The sequence below is a fragment of the Lepidochelys kempii genome, chromosome 2 (genome assembly GCF_965140285.1).
Source record: "Lepidochelys kempii isolate rLepKem1 chromosome 2, rLepKem1.hap1, whole genome shotgun sequence".
NCBI lineage: Eukaryota > Metazoa > Chordata > Testudines > Cheloniidae > Lepidochelys > Lepidochelys kempii.
Window position 1 is genome coordinate 18,116,013 of NC_136381.1, and position 17,134 is coordinate 18,133,146.

Consider the following 17,134-nt stretch of genomic DNA (forward strand, 5'->3'; position numbering starts at 1 on the left):
GTTTACTATCTGCACTCCAGTCCAGACAAGGGTCAAGTTTGCCAGAAGACAAATACACCAAGGAGCTCAACTCATGGCTGTTTTCCCAGCAATCAACTTTAACAAGATTTTTTTCCCTTCATAAATAGGGCCCTTCAAGGGAATATACTCTGGGGTTTTATCTTCTATAGATTCTTTAAGGTAAGGGAAAGCCCTGTTTAATCTAAGCTCTTTCCCCTCATCCCACAATTATCTTTCCTGTGAATTAGAGAGGGTTTCTTAAAGGGAGCATCTGCAATCAAAGAATACAATATTCAACACACCTACAGTAAGAACAAGGGAACATCTTCTGTGGCATCATCCTGGTACCACTTGGGGTTAGTTCCTGTTTGCTCTGTTTTTATTTTGGCAGGATACCGAGGATCCAAAGAATAGACCATTGCTGCTTGTTGTTACTATGAGTCTGGAATGCCATTATGCAATTGTCTGTATGACTCTTGATCTTTCATGACAACACCAAAAACAAAGGCACAACTAAATCAGCAAATTAGTCAGCTTAATCTCATGTAACTTAATGCTCTACTTAGTTTTCAGGGTTTTTGCTTTCAACTGCTTTCTGACACAGCTATTTGAGGGCATCCACCATTAGCATAAGCCCCTATCACAGGATATTAAAGATAAAGTGGACAACATGCAAAATATGTAATCAGTTGTTTTTATTTGATCTTTTTCATAAACACATAGTATTAAAATGACAGAACTTAATGTTACTAAAATGTCATCTATAATGGGAAAACAATGGATCCTTTTTTCCTATCATATTAATATTGAAAGACTGTAAAAAGGGCCTTTTTGTTTACCTTGCTATTACTGAAAATATGCTCTGAAACGGAAATAGTAATTTCCAAGATAGTTGCCTATGTTTCCTTATCTAATTTTAAACACCAAGTAAAGAAAAATACTTCAAGTTGTCAGTTTGAAAATTGAAATCAGCTGATGCCAGTATCGAAAACAACCAGACAGGAGTAACAAAAAAACATTGAGGCAGCTTATGTATTCCACAAGCCAGGCTGCTGGATGCTGTAACTCAAAAACACATCGTGTCAATCAGAATTTTGATCAGATTTTTGTTTTTTGTATATAAACAGTTTATGTGAGGTAGAGCGACAGCTGCTTTCTTTGACTGTAAAGGTACCCTATTATTAAGTGCCAAAAATAACAATAATTTCAAAGGTTTGTTTGTAAATGTCATATCCCCTAGTCTCCTTAGTGAAGGCAGTTTACAATTTATCACATAGGTTTCCTTATAGCAAATTAGCACCAATGTCAATATGTGGTGTAGGCTTCAACATTTAAAATAGATGTAGCCTTTCACTGTGAGTACATGGTGCATTTCATGTGAGATTAAAAGTATAAACATGCTGTATTTAAAATACATTTTTCTTACCTTTCACACAAGGTTGAGTCAGCTGCTTGAACATGCTGGTGCTAGGACACTGTTTCTGAAGGTGAAATTGCTCCTGAACTGAACAAAACATTTCAAGCTCAAGCACAAAGTAGATGATATTATATATCCTTATGTAAATAATAAATAACAAGAACATTCAAGCTTTGTGCGACCTATTTACAAAAATACGTACTGAATCTTGGTACAGCTGATACCATACTTGCAAATAACAAGCCAAATTCATCCTTGCTTTAATTTTATGTATTTATTTAACTGTTCTTGTCTGCAGCCTCAACGTTCAACCAAAATTATAACAGTTGCAATTTTAGACATATTACCGGATATTCTAATGCACATAGATATACATGTGTATTTCCTCTTAAAGGTAGTGGAAGTTCTTTGCATGTTATTATGAGACTTAACCTATACATATATAACCATAATACTTTATGTATATAAAGTTTTTCTTCCTGAGAGATACCAAAGAATCCACTATGAAAATGCAACCACCTCTGGGATGAAATGGTGTAGCTGTTTTAAGCATAGAGCAACGCTATACAATAGATTAGAACAAGAAGAGAAGAATAATATTGAATACTTTTGATTGAAACTGAAGAATACAATTATGCAAATTGGAAATTTGTTTTATAATCTGGGCATCCTTCTCTCTAAAACCATTATATGCAGCCTGTGTCTGAATGTTGCAATTTCTTCCTGTATAACATCTCCGAGATCCAGCCTTTCCATTCCATCCACACACCTAAAACACTTTTATCCACATCCTCCTCTTCTTGCACTTTGACTATTGAAACCTCCTCCTCTCTGGCCTTCATACCCTACTTATATCCATTCAAAACACTGCTGTAAAGATCACCTTCCTGGCTCATTCAATCTGATCATCTCCCTCCTTGCATTCCTCCTGTCTCCGTTTTTTTCCACTTCATCATGAACCAACTGTCTTTCACTTTAAGGCCCTTCTGGTCTACTCCAGCCCTACCCATCATCTCTTACGTGCTACAGAGATTTAAACTCCCACTGCACCAACAGTACCCTCCTTGATTGCCCATTTGTCAAAATTTTGGATAAACAGTGTTGTGCTTTTTCTGATGCCTCTACATTAGACACGGTAAGAACTTGCTGTAAATATCTGTAACACACTCTACGTTATCCTCCTTTTAGTTTCTCCTAAAAACCAACCTATGTCATGATGTTTCCAAAATGCTTCACAATAGTGAGGCAAGTGGTATGCTGTGACTGCTGTTTATTACACTGGTCATAACTGCCTCACAGTAATTGTGTCTTCACACTGTCTGTCTTTAAATGGGGATCTTTGGGACAGGGACCATCTCTTTGTTGTATTTTTTGTTCTGTGTCTAGCACAATGGGGCGCTGGCCTCCAAGAACTATGGTGATACAAATTATCATAATAGCATCAGTGATATACAGCTACCATTTACACAGGCATCTTGATTGTAAGACCAGATCAAAGATACTGTAGTTGATTTACTTTTTCTTTCCTGTCTTATTAAGAACAGCCTATTGAGAGAGTTCATTAATTAAACATGGACTCAGAAAGCACCCAAGCAGTGGAATTACAGCATTTTGAAACAAGAGCTCCAATCTTTTTTTGATAAATGCTGTTGTCTTCTGTACCCACCAGGGACTTTCCACGAGGGCAGTTGTGACAAGCCTCTCAATGCTGATATTCAGAATTGAAAGCCTTAGGCTACAAAGAAAATGTCAAAAAAAAGGCTAGAAACAGCAGACAGCTACGATCTATGTGCTACTTGTAATCCATCTGTGAGCAAGTCCCAGGGCTCTCTAAAAGGGACAACAGCTGGTCACCTTCAAAGAGAACATGGTTACAAAATAGCTCCATGATTTTTTTGTTTTATTACAATCCCATTATTGTTAGTCCATTGTTTTGTGTGTGTGTTTTGTTTTTGAATGGTCTTGGCCTCATCCTGCAAAGTACTGAGCAGTACCTGTGAATTCAGTGGGAGCTGAGAGAGAACATTGTATCTTTCTGGATAGGTCCCTTTTCTAGGGAAAATTTGAACCCCACTTTTCTTATGGCTCTTAATTCTCTGTCTCACTCTCTCTTTAAAATCCACCCCTGCCTCTGAAACATATAACCAGAGCCTAATCATCCTGTCAGCTGCATGAATGCAACACTCAGCTGACTGGATGATCTGGCCCAGGCACTCTGACTCTATGGCTTCAGTGGTTGCAGGTTTTCAGAAGCTTATATCATCACTTCAGTTTCCAATGCTTGTCCTCTCCCAACAAGTCTGTGCTATTCAACTGCCTGACTCTGCCAGCTTACTAGTGAAAAGTACATGAGAGTGAGTGCTCCTCCTCGATGTAGGGCTCAGTCTTACAGCCCTTACATCTATGTGGAGGAAAGCCAGGCCATGTGAATAAATACACATGGACTTCTGCTGCTAAGGCACCATGATCAAAGAAAGAAACTTGTTCAGTCAGGACTGTTTCAGCACTGCTCATATTTTTCTGGCAGGGAAGGGATGCAAACCATACTGAGAACATGTATTTATGGGTAGGCACAAATCAGATACTTCTGGTTTTAATATTTATCCAAAAATTGCAGTATTATATTGATTTTTTTAATTTTTTTAAAATGTAGGAACACTTTTAGGATTACATGTGAATCCACTTTAAAACCTACGTGTGATTTACAGCCGTGTGGTTACTTATATGGAGTATTACGTGAAGAAACTTTTGAATGGGCTCATACAACTAACTACACAATGTTCATTTTAGGGAAGTTTTTAAGAATACATGTGTTTACTTCATTCTCAATGTTCCGCTTGTATTGTGGCAGGTCATCGGAAGAGCGGGGCTCCACGCAGCATAATATACAAATCTGATTGAAACAGCAGATGCGGTTGGTGATTATTCAGGCCTCGTAAGCCTAAGCTTTTTTTTTTAAAAAAAGGCATATACAGAAATAAAAATTTAAGAGAAATTTTAAAAAGCACCTGTTCTTTTCATTAGGTTAATTCCTAAAGTTACATGGGAAAACAATGCAGAAAATGTATTTTCCCTTATTTAGAAATATTACTGTATTTAAAAATATCACCTCTGAAAGTTTTATGGGTTATATAACTTTAGACATGAAGTTGCTAAGTGTATCCCAGAAATGTATGGTTTTGGAAAATGTCAGGCTACTCCTTCTGCTGTTTTAATTTATCCAGATGGGAATAATGGTGATCTATGCAATACAATAGTCTTTTCAGTATTAAAAATACAGGTATAGCTCTTTTTGAAAGTAGCATAATTTTCAAGGATTCACATATATAATTAACTTTATTTAAAAATGTATTGTTTATATTTTGTGATCATATAAACAGGTGCCCCATATGTCTTACTATCAATGAAAAGTGGAGGCTGTGGGGGAGAAAATCAATATAATCAGCTTGCCTGGACTATTTAATCAGAAACATAATCTTATTGAGATATGAAATATCTTAATTTGCCCCTTCCCCCCATTATAAAATACTTGCAGCACAAGGATTTATGAGTGCTAAAAACAGCAAAAGCATTTTAATTTGATGGCTGTGATGGACATTTAAAAAAAAAATATATCTACAGTCTTGCCCTTGAGATTTATCTTCAGCTGATTAGATAGCTTGGGATTCATCCAGGAACTAGACTAGCAATTCATTGATCTGTGCCTTGCTGGGTGACAATCATATTAACTAAAAGAAAAGGAGGACTTGTGGCACCTTAGAGACTAACCAATTTATTAGAGCATAAGCTTTCGTGAGCTACAGCTCACTTCTTCAGATGATGCCAAGATGTTGCTGGAATTTAAACTTGTTCTTATGTTTGGTCAGACTATTAACATGAGATGATATTCCTTACGAAAGCATCTTATGGGGCTGTTTAAGTAATACAGAATAACTGTGCAATTCTGTCAGGAGGGGACTAGACTATATGGATGGGGTAGAGCTAGCATGGGTCAGACTGGTGAAGGAAGACCATCTGTCGTGTCAGAGAAAATGAGAAATCTGTGGGCAAACCCTGCTCAAATCTGTCCTACAGCTGCTTTTTTTTTTTTTTTTTTTTTTTTGTGCCCAAGGCACAAGGAAGGTTGCCCGCTTCCTTGTGTTTGTGCTTTGGCTGCAAACAAAAAGAAAAACAATAGCTCCCCCCCCCCACCCGCTGCGCAGACATGCTCTCCCACGTCTATTTCCAGCCGCACAGGACAAAGCCGCTGGCTCCCACGGCTCAGCCAGGAGAGCCGGCACCGAGCCCGCCCCAGTGCCCGGAGGGCAGCGCGTGTAGAGGGGATGCCGGCGTTGCTTTGTGTGTGTGTGTCGGGGGGTGCCCAAGGCCAGCCCGGGCTAACAGCAACAGCGAGTGCCCATAGAAGGAGTAGCGCCCCTCCCGGCGCGGCTCCGCTCCCCCTTCGACGCCCTCAATCTGTCTGCCGGTCTTACACTCAAGGTCCTAACCCAGGGAGGCCGCCTGCACGAGCGCGCGCGCGCGCGAGGCTCCAACCTGGCCCGCAGCGCGTCCTCTTGGTCCTCGCGCGGGGCTGCTCCGGGGTGGCGCGCGCACCCCGCCGTGGCCGCGCGCGCGCGCGCGTGTCGGCCGAGTTCGGCGCAGGCGCAGAGCACTTCCTTGTTTGCCCACGTAACGGCTGCGGGAGGGCGGGCTGCTGAGCCGAGTGTCACTCACGCAGTGGCTGTCAGAGGCGGCTGGAGCCCGAGTAACTCTCCGGAGCCGCCAACGCCGCCGCCCCCCCCCCCCCGCCGCCGCCACTTCTCCGCCGCCCCCCTCCCCGGCCGGGGGCGCAGCCGGAGCCCGCACAAGTTAGTGCTCAACTTCCCAGCCCCCTCCCCGGGACAGCGGCGAGCGAGGGGTCCCCGGGCGAGGCGCCTCCTCAGCCCCCGAGCCCGAGCGGGAGAGCTGGCCGCAGCACCCCCTGCCGGCGCGGGCGGGCGCTGAGGCGGCCGGAGGGAGACCCCCGTCCGCAGGGAGCCGGGCAGAGGAGCTCCTGCCTCTCCGGCTCTGCTGGTGGATGCTCCGTGTCTCGCTGTGTTGTATTTAACCCCCTCTTTCCCCTCTCTTCTTCCCCCCCTCCCCGCCCCGCTTCTGTTTCCTCGTCTTCTCCGGGCAGGATCATGCCGGACCAGATCACCGTGCCCGAGTTCATCGCGGAGACCACGGAGGATTACAACTCTCCGACCACCTCCAGCTTCACGACCCGGCTGCAGAACTGCAGGAACACGGTCACGCTGCTGGAGGAGGTAAAGAATCCCCGCCTCGCCCCGCAGAAACTGTAGCGGGACAGGGGGGAGTGGCTCCCCCAGGCCAAGGGGCTAGAGGCGGTGGCATGTAATATACTCTCCTTTCAGTCATGCTTTTAATGGTGGTAGCCTGCCGCCAGGTTTCATCCTTCACATGCACGCAACGCGCCTTTTAAACCTCTGAGGGCTGAAGCCTGTATGTGTCAAACAGTCAAGGTTGCGTGAACTTCTTCAACAACAACACGCAGATTTTGCCTTTCTGTGGTGGCGGCGGCAGTAGAAGAATTGTCTGAGGTTGGAGGAATGGAGGCTGTATGCTCTTGGGCAGCATAGTGGTAGATCCATTCTGCTTGGCAGGGACCAGCAAAGAATGTGATGGCCGGGGGAAAACTGCAGAGGAAATCTGCTTCAGAAGTGAGGCAGGGTGAAGAGATGAATGTAGAGTGAGGAGATAAATTGGAAAGAAACTGTGGGTCAAGGGAAAGCAAAATGATGCAATAGAACTGTCAATTTGGTTTCATCCCATTCAGCCTAGCAGTCGGAAGTTATACATATGTTATTGGTACTTAAACCTACTCCCCTATTTGAGCAACTTGGAAGGGTACTCAGGGAACTGGATGTATTGTGTAGTTGCAGAGATGGCGTTGTTGCATCTTGTGATCTGCATCTGTCACTTGTGACATCATGATTTTCAGTATGTTTTTATAATGAATGGGACAAGTGTAGTAGATATTTTAGGGACGAGACTGACAAAAAAAAACAATGTAAAACCTTCTCTTCCCTATATTAGGTCAAAGTTGATAGCATATTGCCATATAAACGAAGTGAAACGTTTATTATCTTAGTTTGAAAGTTCACAGCTCTCAGTTCCCTATGATGATTTTCTTAACATTACAACTCACGTGTTTCAAGAGCTACATACAGACTAGAAGATAGATTGTGTTGATTCTCTCTATATTACAAAATTTTGCTGAGTGCTACTAGGAGACAAAATGTCTTGTGTGGCATGCAAAGGAATAGTATTAATCATGACATTCTTTTGGTAGTCTTGTGGATACAAAATGTAATTCTGTAAGATTACAATTAGTTAACGTTCCCTATGTTCAAAACTATAGTGGAACTATTCTTTTCTACAATAACTTTTAGGTAATAGAGTGGTAATAGAATTACTGGATGAATACAATTGCGTTAACATCCCTTTTATTTTTAAATCTGTGGCAGTGATCAGCCTTTAATATAACTTATTTCTCACTTGAAGATTAATCATTTCGTAAGACGGTATGTCTTATACTTGTACACTTGTACAATTGTCAGAAATCTAGTTTGTTCTGCACTTGACAATATTGCACCCTTCTGTTTTCAACAGTCTGAAATAGGGACAGTCATTATTATATACGTTTGGTAGTAGAGATTATGGTTCTTGAAAGCTACGTCTCCAAAGGCAGTGATAAGAGTTAAAGTAAAATTTCATAGAACTGCTCAAATCCAACATTGATATTCTCTTTCACTGACAACTTTTAGGGTAAGTATAGATGTACTTCAAATACAATATAACATTTATGTAATATACTGACAGTCTCAGTTGTGACTTTCCAGTTAAAAACAAAATAGGTAGGAGACCCTATTCAGCAGTCAGAATAGATAAGTTTAATGTGCCATAGGTTGCACCATTATGTAGTGATAGTACAAATCTTGGACCTTTGGAATATATAATATCTGTTTTTGTGAAATACATTACTTTGTATATTGCCTTTTTCAGTAATGAGCATTGTTTATATTTGCATTGATAGTTTGGGGATTTTTTTGTGAAACTATATATATTCTGCATGCTTTATTTAATAGATCAGCACTTTAGGTTAAATTGGGTTACTTTTGAAGTTACAGTAACTTTTAGGAAAGTCTTTATTGAGGGGGCAGAGGGAGGAGAAGGCAAACCAGTAAACCGTTCTGTTGGGTACTTAAAAGATGTTTAACTTGATTCTTAAGTCACAGAAGTTCGGGCATGGGGGTGGCTTGCAAAGAAAGTGAAAAGTTTAGATGGGTGGATTGCCCCATATAAAGACTTTGTAGGGAAACTGCATTCTCACTTTTTTTTTTAAAAGTGATAGTTTGTTTAAAAACTTGGTTGATCCACAGTAGGAGAATTAAACCTTTCGACATGACCCGCTTTGTGTAGTGCCCTCCCAAAATTAATGTAATGCCTACCTTCTTTCTAATCAACAATTGCAACAGTATTCTGTCTCATTAAGACTGTGACAAAACTGCTCTGATTTTATTTTTTCCATATTCACAATCAGTGCCAATAAGACATCATTGAAATGTGAATTCCTCATTTCCATGTCATAACTGATGGCCTGTATACTTAAGTGGGAGAAAGGGTAATGGAATTTATTGGCTAGCTTAACTAGGGTTTCCTCATGTACTTTTTCCCACCATGCAAGAAGCCAGAGTGTAGCTTATTTAACTGCCTCAGTACATTGATATGTATTCATTTGTGACTCCTTTCATATCATGTTAACTGGATTCCAGAAGCTAGTGGAGATTCGAGATTTGGTGAATCTTGCCCATATGCTCAGGGTTTAGCTGATCACCATATTTGGGGTCACGAAGGAATTTTCCTCCAGGGCAGATTGGAAGAGGCCCTGGAGGTTGTTCGCCTTCCTCTGTAGCATGGGGCACGGGTCACTTGCTGGAGGATTCTCTGCTCCTTGAAGTCTTTAAACCACAATTTGAGGACTTCAAAAGCGCAGACATAGGTGAGAGGTTTTTCGCAGGAGTGGGTGGGTGAGATTCTGTGGCCTGCGTTGTGCAGGAGGTCAGACTAGATGATCATAATGGTCCCTTCTGACCTTAATATCTATGAATCTCTGAATCTATGATTTGATAGGATGGCAATATTAAGCCTGGGATCATGTGAAAAATTAGAGAAGAAATTGTTATCAAATGACACCAGTATATATATATGCCATAATTTGGTACGTTTTTAGCAGACGGTGAACATCACAAGAGAACATCAGAAGACTAAGAAGGACTCTGTGAAGTACTCTTGTGTATTTCAGTTTTCTCTGTAAATCATATTTAAGTAAAACTAAATGTAATGTGAGATTCTGTCAGTGAGAAAACAGCAATTACACACTTGTACAGAGCATGGAACCCTTGTAGTCAGTAAAGTTGAGCACGTATTAGTTCAAAATCTTAAATTCACTTTGAGACTGTTTGCATTTTGCAATATTCTAGTAAATGAACTTACTGGCAGGAATGTCTGTTTTAAGGTACAGTCTGTTTTAAGAGAATGTTACAGAATATTAATGGAAAGCAGATTTTAAATTTCACAAGTGTTTCCACACAAAAACCTGATCTTGTGAGTTCTTCTCATCTCGTCAGGAAACTAAAACAGACTATGTGAGCTCTGTAAAATCAAAACTGCTTGAATCTTAAATACTAGTAAAAAGTATTTTATCAGATAACACATGCAAAGAGAATTGCAGGACTCATTATATAAACTAGTAGTTTAATTTAAAGTATCTGAGATTATCTAAAGTAATTATTTCATCAATAAATTGGGATTATGTGGTAATTCCTACTAAAGGTAAAATAATGGGTGTTACCGATATTTACATGTTTGTATTGATAGGAGAATGAAGGATTTAAGAGAAAATTAAATTTTGTGGTGATTGTTTTTGTTCAACAAAACTTGGAATTTCTTGGTATTTTCCTACAAAGATTTTTCTTGACATAATGTTAAAGTCACAGAAATATCCTTGCCAGAGCTATCATTGTAACGTTATTTTTTCTGTGGGAGTATTGCACAGTAGTTTATATATAAATTATATACAAAGTTGATGGGTCATTAGAACATTGTGTGTATGTAGTCATACCACAAGACAATATACAAATTATTGAAGGCATGGGATAGGATAGTGTGTGGGCACTGGTTGTGAGTATAGATCTGATCTGTTCAGGTGTAGTCTCTCAGTTTTGTTCTTGGCAAGCATGCTTTTAAATCAAATAGCCTGATGAACCAAATTACTGAAACAGTTAATTTTCTATCATTAAAAGTAATATGTGTGAATTCAGTGTTTGTGAAAAGTGCCAGCTTATTTGAATCTTGGGGAATGAAAACAGCTATTCAGAGCACAAGTTTCAAATGTGCAGTAGCAATGCAAGGCTCTCTCCACTACCTTCCCAATGTGCCTCAATCCTAAACTGGAGGAAGACGTCTGCAGTGAAAGGGTAACTTTCGGTCATCATGATCACACGGTGTTTAGTCTCTCTTTTAAGGCTGACAGCTGGTGCACTATATGTGTTTTTGGTGGGGTTTGTCAGATGGTCACTTGTATATTAAAACTAGACCACGACTCCAAACTCACTCTATATGGGCTGATAAACAGCCATCAGATTATGATTTTCTGTCTCTACTGACCTGGTCTGGATTTGAGCTTATGACATAGCCTTCACCACTAACAATTGCTTCCAATGACTACTTTACTGTAAATTTCTGTAGCACTCTTGCAATTTGAGTTAAATATCACTTTTCACTGAATAGTAGTAAAGAGAAGTTTAAAACTGTGAGCACTTTCTCAGGTCTGCAGGATTTTTCAGTAGTAGTAATCTCATAAAGCCATATTTGTAGGTAAATTTAGGAACTGCTTAGATGGGATGAAAGGTGATGTTGGGTAACTACAAAACATGAGTGCCAAAATAATTTTCTGTTTCACGTGTTTTGCAGTCTGTTCTGGTCTCTGGTAGAATTTTGTTGTAATATACCATAAAAGCACTATGAACATTTCATATCTCTATATAAAAATGTTAATACACTAATACAGTGGTTCTCAAAGCTAGTCTGCCGCTTGATCAGGGAAAGCCCCTGGCGGGCCGGACCGGTTTGTTTACCTGCCGCGTCCGCAGGTTCCACCGATCGCGGCTCCCATTGGCTGCAGTTCGCCGCTCCAGGCCGATGGGGGCTGCAGGAAGGGCGGCCAGCACGTCCCTTGGCCCATGCCGCTTCCCGCAGCCCCCATTGGCCTGGAGAGGCAAACCATGGCCAGTGGGAGCCGCGATTGGCCGAACCCGCGGACGCGGCAGGTAAACAAACCGGTCCGGCCCGCCAGGGGCTTTCCCTGAACAAGCAGCGGACTGACTTTGAGAACCACTGCACTAATACACTCTCCATCAATAAAATAGTAAATAGATATTTAATCAAATAGACTAGAACTAGAGTACTTCATGGTCCCAATTACAGCACAGTATGTGACAACTTAAAAGAAGCAAAGTTCTGAAAATTTCTCTGCTGCAGTTAAATGTTATATCTAAGATGAGACAGGAAAGTGAAATGTTGTTGTTTTTAAAACTTGTTTATCCTGTGCTGCTGGTCACTTTCTGCTTTAGTTTAGAAAGACATTAAAAAAACAGGATTGTAAAATGACACAAACTGGCAGGATGACTCCAAAGCTCATGTAGTGCTAAAACTACTTCAAATTCATTATGGTGTAGGTAATGTGACTCTGTATGTTAGACATTGTAGCATGCCTATAGTTAAGAACATAAGACGGCCATACTGGGTCAGACCAAAGATCCATCTAGCTCAGTATCCTGTCTGCCAACAGTGGCCAATGCCAGGTGCCCCAGAGGGAATGAACAGAACGGGTAATCATCAAGTGTGATCCATCCCCTGTTGCCCATTCCCAGGTTCTGGCAAACAGAGGCTGGGGACACCATCACTGGACCTATCCTCCATGAACTTATCTAGTTCTTTTTTGAACCCTGTTACAGTCTTGGTCTTCACAACATCCTCTGGCAAGGAGTTCCACAGGTTGACTGTGCATTGTGTGAAAAAATACTTCCTTTTGTTTGTTTTTAAACCTGCTGCCTATTAATTTCATTTCGTGACCCCTAGTTCTGAGAGGGAGTAAATAACACTTCCTTATTTACTTTCTCCGCACCAGTCATTTTATTATAAACCTCTATCATATCCCCCTTTAGTTGTCTCTTTTCCAAGGTGAAAAGTCCCAGTCTTTTTAATCTTTCCTCATATGGAAGCTGGCTAATTTTACCTAATACTTTCCATCATAAGACCCATGTTCGCGGTTGCTTGTAAGGTTGCAAAATCAAGCACTCAGCATTAGGAAGTTCCAGAATTAAGACTGCCCCCTAGTATATATGTTAAGATAGTCTTAAATTAATATTAATAACTTCAATTAATATTAGGATAGTCTTTAATTATCATGATCCCATGTTTTCCACAGAACCCCTGCCTTAATATAACCTTAATATTCTTTTAACATAGCTTTTTATATGTAATTGCTTATTTTACAGTAATGCCTGGAGGTCCTAACCAAGTCAGAGCCCAACATGACAGCGTCTTGTAAAAACTGTAAGAAGTTGGTGCTTTGAAGACTTACAGTCTGAGACCCTGATCATGCAGGCATTTATGAATAACTCTGCCCATGAGCAAAGCCATTGGGTTCAGTGGGACTACTCATATACATAAGTGTTTGAATATTCAGGGCTGAAATTTAAGATGTTTGAAGTGGGTATAACAAAAATGTGTGTGCATGAGTGGGTGGAGGTGAGGGATTGGGACACGGGGAGGACGAAGTAGCAGTAATACAAAGATACTTTTCTGAAGAGTGACTGACTATTTGTTGTGGCTTTTCAGACAAACATCAGTTCAGAAGTAGTAGTCCCAGCTTGCCGCCTGTTTAGCCTTTATTAGCTGGTAGTATTCTGTAGACATCATAGCAGAAGTCATTGAGGAAGTATTTGAAGGAAGATAAGATAGTGGCTGTGACAGATATGGCAACTTCTTGCAATATCCTTGAAGACTTTATTGTATTAAGTTTATGTATTAAGGTGGGCTGGGATTGTATGTAACTTCCCTAGGAGGTAGATGTGACAGATGTGAGGCCTGGGGAGTGTAAAGGAGTTCAAAAGATTATATTGAAAATGTTCCAGTCAAGTATGGACTTTTGGGGCAGTAGGCATGAAGTGAATTTCCTGGGGAATCCATAGGGAGAGCTTAATGCAAATTCCCCAACTCCAGTTATGCAAAAACCCAGCCTCTTGAAGCAAGCCCTGAGGAGAGGGTCATTGTCTGCTGCTTACCAGGCCTGATCTGTATAAAGAAATGGCTGATCTGCCCAGCCTTTGTTCTGGATCTAAGACAGATGAACCTGTAACCATGGGAAAAACCCTTCTGTGAGTTTAAAGGGAATAAAACCTACCAGAGCTCTAGGCTGAAGTTGGAGGTGATCTCTGGTAAGCTTTTTAGTATGTGTGTAGTTTCTTTTATTGTTTTAATATGTTTTTTCTGTAATGCTTTTACCTTAAGAATAAAAGTGCTCGCTTAGAAGGAGCAGTGTGGTAACTTATAACTATGGGTGGTATGTTCTTTGTAGCCCTCAGAGAACAAGCAAAGTGCAGGCATTGGCCGTTTTAGGCTGTCTGGCTTGCTGGAGATATTAGTGCAGCCTTAAAATCCCCAGTCAGAAGGGAGTGAGATGTGCGTCTCTGCACAAAAATGTGGAAGCAAGAGCTGGAAACCCTTCTGTGGGTGCCCTTGAGGGATCACAGAAGGGGAACTCAGGTACAGTTACCCTGAAGCTGTGACAGTGCCTTTACAGATCATTTCGGAGAAGGCATTCTATGCAAATAGAAGAAAGCGTAAAGATGCATATGGGGCAACTGGACAAAGCAGCAAAAAAGCAAACAAGGCAGCTGATGTTAGATAAATTATTAGAATGGACAGAAAGGGTGGAACTAACTGGTGGAGGGCCTTAAAGTAAAGGATGAGAAGCTTGTATCTGATGTGGTAGAGAAAGGGAAGCCAGTAGAAAGACTTAGAAAGAGTGTCATGGTCAGAACGATGGGCTGGGAAGATTTTTTCTCTATAGGTAATAAATGAAACCCAGTCGCAAAGATCAAATACACTTGAAGGAGACGAGGCATCTGCAGTCAAGAAGCAAGGTTAGGGTCCATCAGAGTTTTGGCACTGTGGACAAAGAGAAAAGGCCAATCCTATGAATTGTTATTTAGGCAGAAATGGCAAGATTTAGATACCATATGAATGCGTGGTTCTAGAGACATGGCAGAGTCCAAGATGACATCTAAGTTATAGGTGTGAGTGACTGGAAGATTGTTGGTATTAACACTGCTTGAGAAAGGGGGAACTGGTGAGGGCTTGATGTGGGGTGGGGAAGGAAGGATGATGAATTGAGCCTGGGCCACGTTAAGTTTAACATAATGATAGGATAATGAAAATGAGATCAGAAAAACAGGCTAGGATGTGGGTTTTGACAGAGAGGGACTGTCAGGCATAGTGAGGCATTGACATAAAAGACGGTAGTTGAAACCAGGTGAGTAGAGAAGGTTGCCTGCTGATGGGGTGTTGAGAGAGAGAGGAGGAAAGACCAAGCACTAGATTTCAAGGGCTTTGACTAAGGGCTTGTCTACCCTTACAGTGCTGCAGCTGACTGGAGAGGGGATTAGGTTGGTATAACTGTGTCGCTTAGGGGTGTAGATTTTCCATACTCTTGATTGATGTAAGTTGGTAGAGTAGATCAAGCCTAGTTTTTAAGTCAGCTGCTTGTATTCTGTTTCACTTCCATCCAACAGAGTTGGCATAAAATTGTTGTTCTGTAAATCCACAGCTTTGTAGCAAGCTTGATGTCATGATGCCCTCATAAAGGGTGCCGAAAACTGGCAGCAGCTTCTGCTGTATGAGCTTCCTCTAGCATTGTCTGTCATGCTGCCTAAACTTTGCTGATTAGAATTTACTGTTCTGAAACCACTGGGAAGTCTGTTTTTGAGTCGCTGGTTAAAGTGGAAAGCCATCTTTCTTTGACTTTTATTTCTACTAAAGCACACGCTTTCCCCTGCACTACTGTAACATAAATCATAAAGTTCTAATTTGTTCCAATTTGAAATCCAAAAATAAGTTACTTAAAATATTGACTATAAAAGATCCCAATAGTACAAAATTTAAAGCAGGCTTTTCTAGCCTTTTTGCAATTTGTAGCATGTTACCAAGCAGTCCGGCATCGTGGCAGTGCTTGTGGTTAGTTACGTAAGAGCTAAGTTTAGACACTAAGCTATACTTAAGTTTCAAAGGAGTGCTTTAGTACATATGTTCTTGATAGTAAAACATCCAAAAAAAGCCATACAGGAAATCAAAAGCCTCTTTGCTTCATAAAAGAAGTTCAGGATAATTATTTTTTTATTGCTTAGCTAATTCCACACCAAATAAGTAAAACCAGGTATATGATTTCTCTAAAGCAAGTGAGAAACAGGGACAGCACTCATACAGGTTTTTCAAGAGTGACTTCTAATCAGGATATCAGAAATATTGAGGAAGGGAAGAGGCTGCTAAATCCTGTCACATACTTTATAATTACATGCCACAGAAAAATGCAGTGGATGATATTTACCGTATATACTCTATCATAAGCTGGTTCGTTTATAAGCTGACCCTCCCCCCAGATAGATAAGTAAAAATGGCAAATTTTTATGACTCATTCATAAACCGACCCTTTAATTCAGGGATCGGCAAACTTTGGCTCCCGGCCCATCAGGATAAACCACTGGCCAGCTGACACGGTTTGTTTACCTCGAGCGTTCGCAGGCATGGAGGTAAACCTAAGTAAACAAAATGTCCCCGCCCACCAGCAGCTTACCCTGATGGGCTGGGGCAGCAACTCGTGGGGAAATTTTTTGTGGGGGGAAAAGCTGGGGGTCAGGGGAGTAACCCCTGTGACCACCCGCTACATGACCCCACAATCTCCCCATCCCATCCCTTCCCACCTTACCTGGGGCAGGCCAGGGCTGGATGTCTCTGGCCCGGCTGGAGCTGCTCTGACAGGCCGGGTGGCGCAGCCGCAGCCTGCCAGCCCTGGAGCTGCAGCTGCTTCGGAGGCTGGGGGAGACCAGCATGGCCAGAAGAGGAGAGACTTTGGTCCCGCCTCTTCCCTTCTGGCTCCGCTGACTGTACTGCCTCTCCTTGCCCACTCTGTTGTAGGTGGGAGGGGGCTGTGTCCAACGGATGGCCAGGATCCCCTGAGGGATCTAACTTGAAGGGGAAAGGAGTCCAGGAGAGCTGGCTGTATTTCAAGGAATCCCTGTTGAAGTTACAGGGACAAACCATCCCAATGAGTCGAAAGAATCGTAAATATGGCAGGCGACCAGCTTGGCTTAATGGTGAAATCCTAGCGGATCTTAAACATAAAAAAAAGAAGCTTACAAGAAGTGGAAGGTTGGACATATGACCGGGGAAGAGTATAAAAATATTGCTCGGGCATGTAGGAATCATATCAGGAGGGCCAAATCGCACCTGGAACTGCAGCTAGCAAGAGATGTTAAGAGTAACAAGAAGGGTTTCTTCAGGTATGTTGGCAACAAGAAGAAAGCCAAGGAAAGTGTGGGCCCCTTACTGAATGAG

General features: G+C 41.5%; 1 protein-coding gene and 1 long non-coding RNA gene across 5 annotated transcripts in view; one reads left to right on the forward strand and one right to left on the reverse strand.

The window, feature by feature from the left end:
- LOC140906357 (uncharacterized) overlaps positions 1–6,038 on the reverse strand; it is a 34,262-nt gene extending 28,224 nt beyond the window's left edge. For all 3 annotated transcript variants that reach the window (XR_012157078.1, XR_012157079.1, XR_012157077.1), the window contains exons 1-3: positions 5,951–6,038; positions 1,427–1,504; positions 303–481 (exon numbers count right to left, since the gene is read on the reverse strand). This is a non-coding gene — a long non-coding RNA (uncharacterized LOC140906357). The remainder of the gene's footprint in view (positions 1–302; positions 482–1,426; positions 1,505–5,950) is intronic.
- Positions 1–17,134, forward strand: part of ASAP1 (ArfGAP with SH3 domain, ankyrin repeat and PH domain 1) — a 329,167-nt gene that overhangs the window by 43,541 nt on the left and 268,492 nt on the right. For both annotated transcript variants that reach the window (XM_073330123.2, XM_073330124.2), the window contains exon 3: positions 6,573–6,702. In XM_073330123.2, the coding sequence (XP_073186224.1) occupies positions 6,573–6,702 (130 nt within the window). The remainder of the gene's footprint in view (positions 1–6,572; positions 6,703–17,134) is intronic.